This window comes from Mytilus californianus, unplaced genomic scaffold (assembly GCF_021869535.1).
Source record: "Mytilus californianus isolate M0D057914Y unplaced genomic scaffold, xbMytCali1.0.p SCAF_1, whole genome shotgun sequence".
Classification (NCBI taxonomy): domain Eukaryota; kingdom Metazoa; phylum Mollusca; class Bivalvia; order Mytilida; family Mytilidae; genus Mytilus; species Mytilus californianus.
Window position 1 is genome coordinate 89,314,081 of NW_026262581.1, and position 12,765 is coordinate 89,326,845.

The following is a 12,765-nucleotide window of genomic DNA, read 5'->3' on the forward strand; positions in this document are numbered from 1 at the left end:
AGTATTTGTAGAAAAATGTGTATAATCTTTAAAAAGTTAAAAGAGTCTTAGATCTTTTTGCCATATACATGAAATATTTCATAAGCATAATTTTATTTATAGATGTAATGATATGTCAAATATGAATTAGAAGCTGAAGGTTTATGGTTATAATCATTTTGTATTGTTCTTTTTTGTAATATGAAACTTACTTTTTTAGGCTGAGTCCTTGTCCAAGCTAGAGCTTGAGTATGAGTTGCAGAAACAGATCACCCAGGCAGCAAACCGTCTCTCTCAAGACAAGTCTGTCAGCAAGTATGTTCGTAAACAGAGACGTCATTCATTCCACAGAGCAGAGAAAAAGGTATGTTTAAGCAGTTTAGATATATTCACTGTTAAATGCAAAATTTGATATAATTATTGGAATATAATTTCAAAGGTAGCATGGACATACTTAGTATCCATGATTGATTAAAAATAACTGACAAACATGGATTGATAGAGAAGTAACTGACAAACATTGATTGATAGAAAAGTAACTGACAAACATTGATTGATAGAAAAATAATTGACAACCATATGTTCGTGTATGTTGTTTACACATAAATACTATGTTTAAATTTTGTAGTCATATAAATTTGAATATAATGTACTTACAAAATAATTGTTTTTAAAGAATCATACAATGTACAGTATTGTTCTTGTTATGTTTAGGAAAGACAATATTTTAATGTAATATAAACACATAAATTTGTAGGGTTCTCAATAGCTGTTATTTCAAAAGTGTAAAGATATAAAACTAACTAATGCATTTTTTCGTGATATTTTATCACCATAAGGAAATTTTATTAATGACTATTTGTAATTGAAAGTGTTATTTCATATCATTAATTAGATGTTTTGTATTTCAGTTGAGAGAGATGGAGAAGAAGTTAGCCGATGGTAAGGGAGGTGACTCTACCCTTCCACTCGATGGTACGTACTGTGTTAACAAGAGTTTAGACGAGTGTGAACTTGACCAGTGTCTCTCCAATGCCTTCCTTGACGACATGTCTATCCGTGACGGTCGCCGTGTTAAGTCATCCTTCACTAGTCGTTTGTATAAGTCTTTCAGGGACAGGTATTCAGTTAAAAGTAAGTTAAATAAGTCTTTCCATGACATGGTAGCCAAGCGTCAGTTTGATACATCAATGTTGGACTCTACAGTGTTGTTTAATGCTACCGTTGCAGACCCACATGACATTACTGTTTCGCATCGTGCATCATGGCATCACTACAAGTTCCAGAAATCCAGTCATCCATCAACGGAAAGCCGTGTCTAGTCAATTTGTGCAATTTCGTTATGAACTGTGAATAATGTGCTAATACTAATTTATTGATAAAATACTCCAATAGTGCCAAGAAAGATAATCAGAAAAACTTCATGGGAGATAACTCTTCATCATGGAAGACACTCATTATCATGCATAACTTGCTTTGCTTTGTATGTCTGCTAGTTTGTACTTGTGTATCTGCTTATTATATACTTGCTTGTGTATGTACTTCACATCCTGTCTTAAATGTTTGTGTGTGTATATGCATGTTTGTTTGCTTGTTAGTTATGCTTGTGTCTGCATGAATGGTTGTTTGTATGTGTTTGTTTGTTTGCATGTGGTGAAGTTTGCTAAATATCATGGATAGTTAATCCTTGATATTTTCAGTGCTTGTAATTAGATATGATTCAAAGTTTTAGACCATAGAATCACTTGATGTTTTTGCTACATACCAAATTTCATCAAAAGTGTTTTAATTCACCAAAGTTTCTCCCTGAATGAACCTTAGATATTTTAGTGCTCAATTTTGTTTTTTGAAATTTGCTTCATGTTTTAATCAACAGTATCAGATCATAAGGTTTCATCATTATTTTATTATTGTGATTTTTTATACACTGATGATTTTATCCATCACAGTTTTAATGAACAGGGACCAAATAATTGAACAACAACTTTGAATCATATTTTGTATATGTATGTCATCTCTCCATTTAGTTTTTCTACTGTCTTTCTATTAATAAACATTTTATATATTCATAGTATATCTTTGTTCTTTCTTCCATCTTTGCTTACATATTCAAACATATTCCTGTATTTTTATATATATATATTCATTAGACCATCTGGTTTGGTGCTAGATACTCATAAAAAAACCAAGAAGTATTCATCATTTTCAACTCCATTGTTGACATTACAGTTTACTGTGCAATAATTCACTTCCCTAAATATCACATAGCTGCTGATACATCTAATCATCACCATTCACATATAGCTCACAGTATAAAGGTCATAGTAAAGTTCATGGTCACTATCCCAACATGAACTTAAATGAGAGTTCTGGGATAGTTATTTCAATGTGTGGGTTGAAAAAGTTGTATCATGTGACATTTTTCTAAACAATCCACCTAGTGTTTCACAGTGGACAATTGAGAAAATGTCATGATTTCAATAGATTTACAATTAAAAAATTTGACCACACTCTTTTAGCTTGACTCCTTCATCCTGCTTTAAACCTACCTTCAGGTGACTTCAACATAAACTGATGTTCTCATGCAGACAACATAGATGTGTGTAAATGAAATCAGTCATGAAAAAACAGACTATCTTGGAAGTTGGAACTTAAGTATTCCAGAAATTAATTTACCAATTAAAAATGAGCTATGAAAAAAAGTTCAAACATGTCAAGTTGGTGTATATTGAAAGGTTTTATTGTTTAGTGTGTCTGTGATTTTCCAGGATTATAGGTAAATAATGTGGTTCATAGTCATTGGAGAAGTTATTGGGTCAGAACATCACCTTCCCCTTTCTTGGTTAATTTAATTTAATAAAGCTTGGTTGAAGCTCTCTTTTCTCAAGACCCTGTTTCAAAGTTTCCTTGTAGTCACTGTGTTTGAAACATCAGGCAATAATGCACTTGGTTAATCAAGAAGCTGCCAAGAACCTGTGTAATATGGTTTTATGATTTCAATTGGACAACATGTGATCTTCAATAAAAGTTATGCATTTCAACATGATAATAACATGCAACATAAAGGAAATCTCAACCTTGAAGCTTTTTAAAGTTCTTTTCACACCTGCTTTATAAAGTGTTGATCTTATCTGGACGAGTAGGAACATCCTACTGTGAAATTAACATCCTGAATCATGACCTCATTCTGAATCAGCTGGCACCTGGTATGCATTTCAAACAGTCAATTATGAGACCAATTTTTTTAATAAGATGCATTGAGATTACAGCTATTTCTTTTCCAAAACATCAGCTTTATCAATAATGTTACATATGATATCCAAGTGATTAAAAAAAAAATTAATAGCATTGATATTTGAACCTTGACAACAAAATTGTTTCCTTATATTTATTCCTTTTATGTTTTGTATGGTTCAAGGAAAATATCTGCAGTTCTTTTTTTCCTTGAAAAGATGGAAGCTGCACAATGTAAACAAACTAGGCCTTTTAATCATAATGAATTAGAGTGTTACTTTACAATTCATGACTTTTATAATATGAATGTCACATTGTTATACAAGTTTTTTTTATGATCCATTTGTAATTGTGTTATAGGTGAACAATATTGCATCATGCATGGGATATGCTCCATTTATAACATTTAAAATCAGATTTTCTACACTCAACTGAAAAGTACAATTCACCCTATGACTCAAATTACAGTAAAACCATCTTTACTGAAACTTATTGTAAACTCTACCTATCATCATAATTCATATTCAAAATCTGTTCTCTGAGTCACATGATTTTACTATAACTTAACCCCAAACAAAGTTTATCCATGTGCATGTTGATGAGGAGATGCTTAAACAGATAATTAAATAAGATTTATTACCACACACACACATAGGCAATGACTAATCCTTGTTTAATTGCATACAAAACACATTCAATCCTGCATCGAAAAATCAGATAAGATCTTCTGGTAACTGATAGATTGGAACAATTTACTCTTAATTACAGGAAAATGCATTTCTATTTGATGTTATGCACTTCTTAATTACCTTTATTTAAAAAGATTCCATAGTCTCTCAGTTGGAACTTCTTAATAACTAGAATGCAACTATAGAGAAATGTTAATATCCTTTTAACTGTCACATTTTTGACATAACTTTGATATTAGGATACCCTTTTTGAATAAGAATTGTTGCAGTAGTCTCCTGACTATATGTTTTCCTCTAGGTGTCTTTTGGATGATGGTTTAGTTAGGTTGCTGTTTCATTGACTGACACCCATATCTCCTTTAAGTAGCTCACCTGACCCAAATTGTCCAAAGTGAGCCATTGCCATCACTTTGCATTTGCCAGCATCTGTCATCATGATCATCTGTTAATTTTAACAAAAATGTTCTGCTCTAAAACTATTTGGGTAATTGGATTCAAATCTAGTCACAATCAACCTTGGGATATCTAGTTTGAAACATTTGAACATTTGTCACGATGATCTTCCTGTCAACCAACATGGCTGCCATAGCAAAATATAGAACACATGGGTAAAATGCCAATACTGTCTTTTATCTTTAAAACCAATTTAAAAAGAGAAAATCTAACAGGGGCAGAAATTATCAAAATATCAAGATCTACCTACTGTTCATTTGACCAAAATTGTCAGACAACTCCTTATAGGTGGTAATACCCTTAAATGACAATATTTATCCACTTTTTGATTTTGGGTAAAAATTATAGAAGATAGAGAGAAACTGTAAACAGCAAAAAAGATCAGCAAAACAAAATCTGCAAATAAATAGACATAGCTGAAATTGTCAGTCCACTTCTTATGAGAGTTATTGCTCTTAGATGATGATTATTTTTTCTCTATTTTTGCATTTGGGCCAAAACTATAGAAGATTGAGAGAAACTGTAAACGGCATAAATGATCAGCAAGACAAAATCTATAAAAATACAACATAGTGGAAATGGTCAGTCCATTTCTACTTGGAGTAATAGCTGTTAAATTATGATATTTTACTACTTGTTTGCATTTTGCACAAAAACCATAGTAGAAAGAAACTGTTAACAGCAAAAATGATCAGCAATACAAGATCAACAAAAAAAAAAAGAGAATTTGTCATGTATTATATTCTAGTCTATTATGTTAGAAAGTGACCATTGTTGAATATGGATATAGACCCATGTGATCTACACAGGCTTTCAGACTCTAGTTCATATTGAAGTTAACTTTTTTATTTCTGGATACAAAACAAGTCAAGTGTCTAGTGCTTGTGAACAAAAGTAGCTCTTCCTCTGAAAATGTAAGGTTTTGTTATAACATTAAAAACTGCTGAATATAGACATTTATGGTCATCCATTTGGTGCCTTTTAATATGATTTAACATTAAAAAATATGAGCTGAATGGAATGATCTGTTCATTGCTATAGACTTAAATACATGTTATTGAACCATTTGTGAATTTTGTTTATTAAGGAAGCAGTTTAAAAATAGGTACAGGTAGATACAAATGTCCAGGCAAATTTTTTCAGATATTCGCTTCAAAACAGGAAATACAAAAATTACAGTTGTATATCAGGCTTCAAAATGGTAGACAAATCTTATTTTTTCTTTCTTTTTTTACAAACGACAACTCATGTTATGTTGTAATGAGAACATCTGGCATGTTGCATGTTTGCATTTAGTTATTACAAAAATTTACAAGTTCTGATGCTTTAATTCCAATTAAATTGTAACTGTAAAAATGTGTCTTTACTTGACATATCTTTCTGTTAGCAGCACCATGCAACAGATGATATTTTTGAATAGTTTATACCATAACCATAAATATCTAACAGTTATATTGACTGTAGTGATTAATATGAAATTTCACTTTTTTATTTGCAGGAAAATACAAATCTGGTATGGCCAGAAACCAAAGCTTTGTAAGTATTAATGGAATAAAAGTTCTCAGAAGCTAAATGCATGTTATATGATAATAGTTTTATTAAGTATTTTATAATATAAAATACTTGAATATAGTTATACACATTTCAAAACCTATCTGATAACTATTTTCAAAGGAAAAAGTAAATACATCAAAACTAATCAATATATTGTAGAAAACTGAAGTAATAAAATAAGAATAAAGATAGTGTGACACTAGCCATGTTGATAATAAGTCAGTTTATATGCAGTTATTACAGTTATTACAGTTATTACAGTGCATGATTGGATTTTCATGTTATCTAACTTTCACTTTGCTAACAAAATAGAAGTAAAACTGCACACAACATCTTTTTGATTATTTCACCACTATAAATCTGTTATCTCTATACAAGTCATGATAATGCTATTCCCTCTTAAAAAACTAACATACAAAAATATCTCAAAAGTTTCACACAGTAGTATGGCAAATTTCATTGATTGAGCATTAGTTATGTTAAAAAATAATTTTTAAGCACCTTTTTGCATGTTTTGTCTGCTTATTTCCATTTTACTGACAGCATGTGTTTAAAACTATACAGCAGAATGTTTTTCCCCCATTTTGTAATAGGTAGCCACCTTGTTCATTTCATCATATCTCCACAGATTTTGTTGACATTAATTTTTGAAAAAAATAATTGTTGTGTCAAGGACATTTGGCTTTCTGGGAATTTTACTATGTGATAGAAACTTTTTATTTAAAATGAAATAGCCAACTGCTCATAGCACAGTGTAATCATAGATGTATAAACCCATCATATAAAATCTGTAAGCTGTAACCAAATTGAATACATGAAAAAGTAGATAATACTGATCCTTCCATGATGGAAGTTCCATCTGCTGTATGGTTTACATGTAGTTTGCTTATTTTTCTGTTAGCTTTCTTTAGTTTTATAGTGGATGCTAACATCCACGTTATTCTTCAGTTTCTGTTACAGATGAATGACAATGATGATCCACATTCACAGAAATCTACAAGGGAATCCCCTAGTCGTCAGGTAGTACATGTACCAATGCAACGCTCAGCCACTGTCAGAGAATTATCACCAACAGAAAGTAGGCCACCTTTAAGTCCAACATTAAGCAGGTATGGAATATAGTTTATATGCAATGTTTTGTTCTTTAAAGGGATAATAAAACTAGTTGATATAAACTTATTAAGATTTTGCAGTTGCACTTTTGGATAGATTCAAGAATTTACTTGCAATTCATACGAATAAAAGGAATTGTGGGGTATATGTCAATAAGACAGCAACCCAATGAAACAAAAAAACAAGACATCAAGAGGTTAACCTCCAACCTAAACAATCGACCGGTCTCTATATATATATATAGCCAGCTCTAAATCCTCAGACATGTGAATCCCCAGTCATAAAATAAATCTCCAGAGCTGAAATTTGGGAACATATGTACTATTCAGCAATTGTAAATGTATGAAAGTAAAGAAATCTGTAGTTGAGACAAAATAAAATCTAGTTTGGAATTAAAAGATTCCCTTTTATGGATTGAAAATTTTGACACACATGTGATTTGGATTTGGATACTGTGGCTATAAGGCAGTCAAATAATTAATAACTGTATGAGATGGGCATAAAGACTCTTTACAACTCACAACTCAGAATGATGGTAGCCTATTTAAGATAAAATAGTAATACCTTGATGGTAAACAACAGTTTCACATTTTTAAGTAAGCATAAGAAGTGTGATTATGTGTTTGTAGTATACTATCAAAATACGTCTAACATACATCATTTATGAACTTTTCATATATTTTTTTTAGTCCCTCTTTATTTCGAGATTGTGGTGGAGGATCACAGTCAAGTAACCAACTGTACACGCCTCTAACCAACAGAAGCCATTCTTCTGGAAGTAATATGTCAAATCAGTCCGAGTATGAAAACGTTAACAACCATAAAGACTATACTGGAAGTCAGGACAGTGGCTTTAGTTCAGCTAATAATATGTATAATTTAACTACTCAACAGACTTCACATTATGAAAGTTCAGATCAGCTGAAAACACCTACAAATAAAAACTACTCTGAGAGCTTAGAAAATGTATTTGAGGACAAAGCAGCAAACCATAATAGTTTAGATAGCAGTTACAGGAAGACTGGTAATCCAAAAAACTATGGTAGTCTGGAACGAAATTCAAGACGTAAAAATGAAACATGGCAGCCTCGTGATAGACAACATAGTGATAGTGATGCAAGCATAAGTCATCTGTCTGATATAGACACTTCTAAATATGGTAGTAAAAGAGCGTCTCAGTCAGAATATGATTTATCTGGACAAAAAAGTAATTTGATTGAGCTGCCAGTTAGACACGAGGAACAAGGAGATAATAGACGACATCATGGTCGTTGGAATGATGTGGCTCACACTGAGCCATCTCCGCTTATACAAAGTCCCAATCAAGACTATCGTGAGGGCAATGAACCTCATTGTTACAGTCCTAGGAGCTATGAAGGAAAAAGACAAGGTGGGCGAGGAAGCCCTTACATAGAACGTAGTATAATGACTAAAAGAGTGGAATCTCCCAATTCTAGTGCTGTTGTTACTGTTACAAAAATGCAACCTCATCGTAGTGTAGAACTAGTATCTAAACCATTTGAAATGTCAGACTTTTATAAATATAGTGAAAAAATTCGTAGACAAAGAATGATTGAGAACTACCAGCAGCAATTATTAGGTGACTCATTATCGCGGTGTAGTTCTCCTTCACAACATTCAACTGATAGTGGAGATGGGTCAACGGGTCATAATTCTGTATATAAATATCCACACCCTAACTACAGTCCGTCACATTCGTCATCTTCATCAGGTCATAGTCACTATCCTATGGGACCTTCAAATCATTCTACGCCAGTACGAACACAATCCCCTTATTTGACAAGGAAAGGAGATTATGATTCATCTAGTCAAAGTGCCAGTATGCCTAAATATCAGTCACAAAGTACACATGTGCAATATTCAGTGCAGACAGCTTCAGGAGGACGTGTTATTAAATCAGTGCATACCACGACGAAACATACTCAATATCAACCATTGACTCCATTGAAATGTGACCCAATTCATAATCAGTCAAGAACGCCATCCTCACAGAATTACAATCCAACAAATAGGTGAGGGTAGTATAACGGAGCACCAAATTCAGGTTGTATGTGTTTAAATGTTGCAAGTTTTGTGCTTCGATGGTGGTTATTCTGCACAATGTGACATTGGGCCATTTTAATTCACTGTGAGTCTTGTTTGTGCTGTTCGATACATGTTATCATGGAATGAGGTCTGCACTTGGTGACAGTACCAAAACAGTGGTTGCACACCTTTTTTCCATGATCAGAAAAAAGCTGTGCTAAATATGAACATTTAAAAAAAAAACAGATTTCATGCTGTTCTGTTGCAATATTTGAATATTATTATTCTTGCAATAATTTTATACTAATATAAATTTTGTTCAGACTAATTTTACATACTTTAATGAGATTATAATTGTTTTAGCATGTAATTGAATGCTTTACTGAATGGCTTTAAAGCTTTTTTTTCATTTTACACATTTGTAAACACATCAGTATTGCAAAAAGCAGATTATGAATACAAAGTAAGTAGAAATACTGTTTCCATTACAAATACATTTATTGAACATTTTACATGATATGAAACAAGAAATAATTTTATGCATATTGATGAAAATATATAACTAGTGAATTTTGTAATGGTAACAGTATCTTAAAACTTACAAATATTATAAATGTGACATTGAAAAGACTCCAAATTTTATTTGAATTTTAAAATTACTGGTGTTTTTATTTTCTATTGTAAAAAAACTTTTTTTTTAATATATCTAATTTTAGTTTTCCAACATATAACTCAGTATTTCCTATAGTAATTGAAATGTCCTATATTACGATCCTGAGCGAAATTATTGTTGTTTCTAATTTATACTTCTCTTTGGACAATACAGTATAATCTAGGACTTTTAACAGAGAAAATACACCAAAATATTTCATTTTACATTCAAATCTAAAGTGCTGAAAAACAATTAAAGAGGGATAACTTTTGCATACATTAATATCAAGCTTGTATTCATTTTCGATTGTTAAATTTGATCTTTACTAGCAAAAGTCATGTCAACACAGATTTAGTTCAGGATTGTTAGGATACATGTTGAATTAATTACACAGATCTGAAATATGACACATTATTTTTTATATAGATTTAATTTTAAAGAAACATAACTTGATAATCGAGATATTAAGGAAATGTTTAAAGGAAGGAGATCTGAAATGCTAATAAAAACCACTTGAACTTGTAGTCAAAACAAATGATAAGTTTGTTCTTACTTATTTTGGATAAATGAAAAATTATAAAAAGAAATTAGTTTTTCCTCTGAAACTGAGATTCAGTCTGCTTGTGAATTATCTTGCTGCTGGCTGTTAAGAAGAGGTTACATGCCATACTAGACTCATCTGATATCTTGTTGATTCCTACCAAATTTTGCTGATAAATTCTTTGCTGTATGATTTGTTGAGATATATGATATGAAAAAATAGTGGAAAATTGATTAAATTGTGACAATTCTTGTTTATGTGTTTGAAATATATCCTACAATGTTCTGATAGAAAAAATATGATAGACAATTTATTGATTTGAACAGTGAACTACAAGTCCACAGCATAGGCACATGTCTCTGAAAAAAAATCATATATACCTTATATTAAGGTATAAAGGTTTTTTGTTTTTTTTTTAAGACACAGCCTATGACAATTGTTAAGCAACAGTAATTTTATCATATATATATATTCATATATATATATATTTAAATTACTGCCTACATGAGTTATGGTAGTAACCTAAACAAAATTCATTAAAATTACAAGGTATGGTACAACTAAATTTATACAATTACCTAAATAATGTAGGGGATTGCTTCACTCCAGATTGTTTCCTAATGGTATTATCAATATTTCAAGATTGCTGGGTACTTTTTTAGAGTACTTTTGCATACAAAAAATGGCAATCAGTTGTGGATCCAGGATTTTGAAAAGGTGAGTCCACCAAGGCAACTTTAGGAGTTGGACTTTTGTACACAAAAGGGTGGGGGGGGGGGGGGCGTCTGGAATGATTAAGTTTGACTTGGTTTAGTGGAATGTTTATGATTACAAGTTCATGTGTACTTTTGCAGTACTATCTAGTCCAGATTTGTATGTAGGTTGTACCATTGAGCTTCTGGAACTAAACTTTATACCTGGTATTCATCACACAATACTTCATTCATTGAATTACAATAACAGATTATTTTATAAAAAAGCATGTATAAATGCTTGGGTAACATTATAAAGAGGACAAGGAAAGTTTTTTTTTATTAATCAATAATTATCATACTAACTGGATAAAGGATGATAAGGATGCTTTCTATCTTGGTTATTAATATAAATAACTTATTTTAAATGGTATAATACGTGTAAAAGATCAGAAAATTATCTCACATATAACCAAGTGTAATTTTATTTACCAGGTATGTACTAAGCAAATTAATTGAATCAGCTTTAAGTTGATAATACACAGTCATCCCAAATACAAGTTATACAAAAACATTGATTTCTACGTGTAAGAGGAAATCTAATGAGCTCCTCTTCCAATTGACAAAAAAGAACACGGTGTGAACTAATTAAGGTACAGATTAATAGGTAAATCAGCTTTTATTGTAAAGCGGTTAGGTAAAAAATAGTATTGTATTTTGACTAACTAACTGGTCACCTCTCTGAATTAGCATCAGTGATATTACTGTCTTGATTATATGATATTACTTGTTTTCAGTATTTTAATATGACATTCCAAAGAATCTTACTGGTAAATTAAGCTAAGTTTAATCCAAATTAAAGAGATGGTTGTTTTTAAGTAAGATACTCCTACACTTTTAACCTCTGGTGGAGTAGTTTAAGTTAATATTGTTATTTTATGTATGAATGAATACATGTGGTCAGTAACAAAACTGACAAAATAAACACAAAAAAATAAATATATATATAATATCATTGTTTTCATTTACTGTCAAAAACCCAACCCTGTAAGGCTGCACAAAGTTTGATTTTTTAGTTCCTTTGATTTTGGAGAAACAAAAGATGTGGGTGTAAGGAAAGTTTAGATTGATTATTTTCCTGAAAATTCTAAAGGCAGATCATAGCCTCGTATGGTGATGAATATAGATTTTAAAGAAACATTGCTATTCAGAGGAAAAGAAAGGGTTGATTATTTCTTAATTTCACATCTTTTCAAATGCAAATAATATTTGTGGAGGATTTTGGGATTTTTTCAAAAATTCTTGCAACAAAATTGTTTGTGGACAAGTGCAAAGAACTAAAATTTGATATGATATGGCCTTAGAGTATTGATGGGTTTACTTGTAACATGCTTTCGACTTTCCTCGCTTGAATGAATGGCCAAATAAGCCATTGTCATCTGTTTGTGTTTGCCATAAATGAATGACCAAATAAGCTAATGTCATCCCTTGGTGTTTGTCATTTGTGAACTTTTAATGTTTGCTCTACTACCACTTGTCAGTTTAAAGATTGTACTGCAGTCAGTTATCACTTTTTCAGGTTCAGTGAGCTAGAAAATTATGGACACAATTTTGTGCAGTCCTATTACTACCTTTTACAACAAACTGTGGATACACATTTACCAAAAAAGAAATGTGTCTAGGCTTGTGCCATTTTACATGGTAAAGCAAGAAATTCTAAAATTTTATTTGTCAGCAACAAGAGCATTAATATTTTGTAAACTTGCAACACATATTGATAATCATATAAAACTTATATTTTTCCCACTATTT

General features: G+C 31.2%; 1 protein-coding gene and 1 long non-coding RNA gene across 8 annotated transcripts in view; one reads left to right on the forward strand and one right to left on the reverse strand.

Moving 5' to 3' along the window:
• The window catches only part of LOC127710157 (uncharacterized), a 460,084-nt gene that overhangs the window by 288,657 nt on the left and 158,662 nt on the right, over window positions 1-12,765 (reverse strand). The gene's annotated exons all lie outside the window — the stretch shown is intronic.
• The window catches only part of LOC127709454 (FERM domain-containing protein 4A-like), a 96,894-nt gene that overhangs the window by 81,015 nt on the left and 3,114 nt on the right, over window positions 1-12,765 (forward strand). For 6 of the 7 annotated variants that reach the window (XM_052215066.1, XM_052215010.1, XM_052215031.1 and 3 more), the window contains 5 exons: window positions 200-343; window positions 891-954; window positions 5,854-5,891; window positions 6,858-7,018; window positions 7,712-9,055. In XM_052215066.1, coding sequence (XP_052071026.1) covers window positions 200-343; window positions 891-954; window positions 5,854-5,891; window positions 6,858-7,018; window positions 7,712-9,055 — 1,751 coding nt within the window. The remainder of the gene's footprint in view (window positions 1-199; window positions 344-890; window positions 955-5,853; window positions 5,892-6,857; window positions 7,019-7,711; window positions 9,056-12,765) is intronic. The other variant, XM_052215020.1, reaches the window with a different exon arrangement.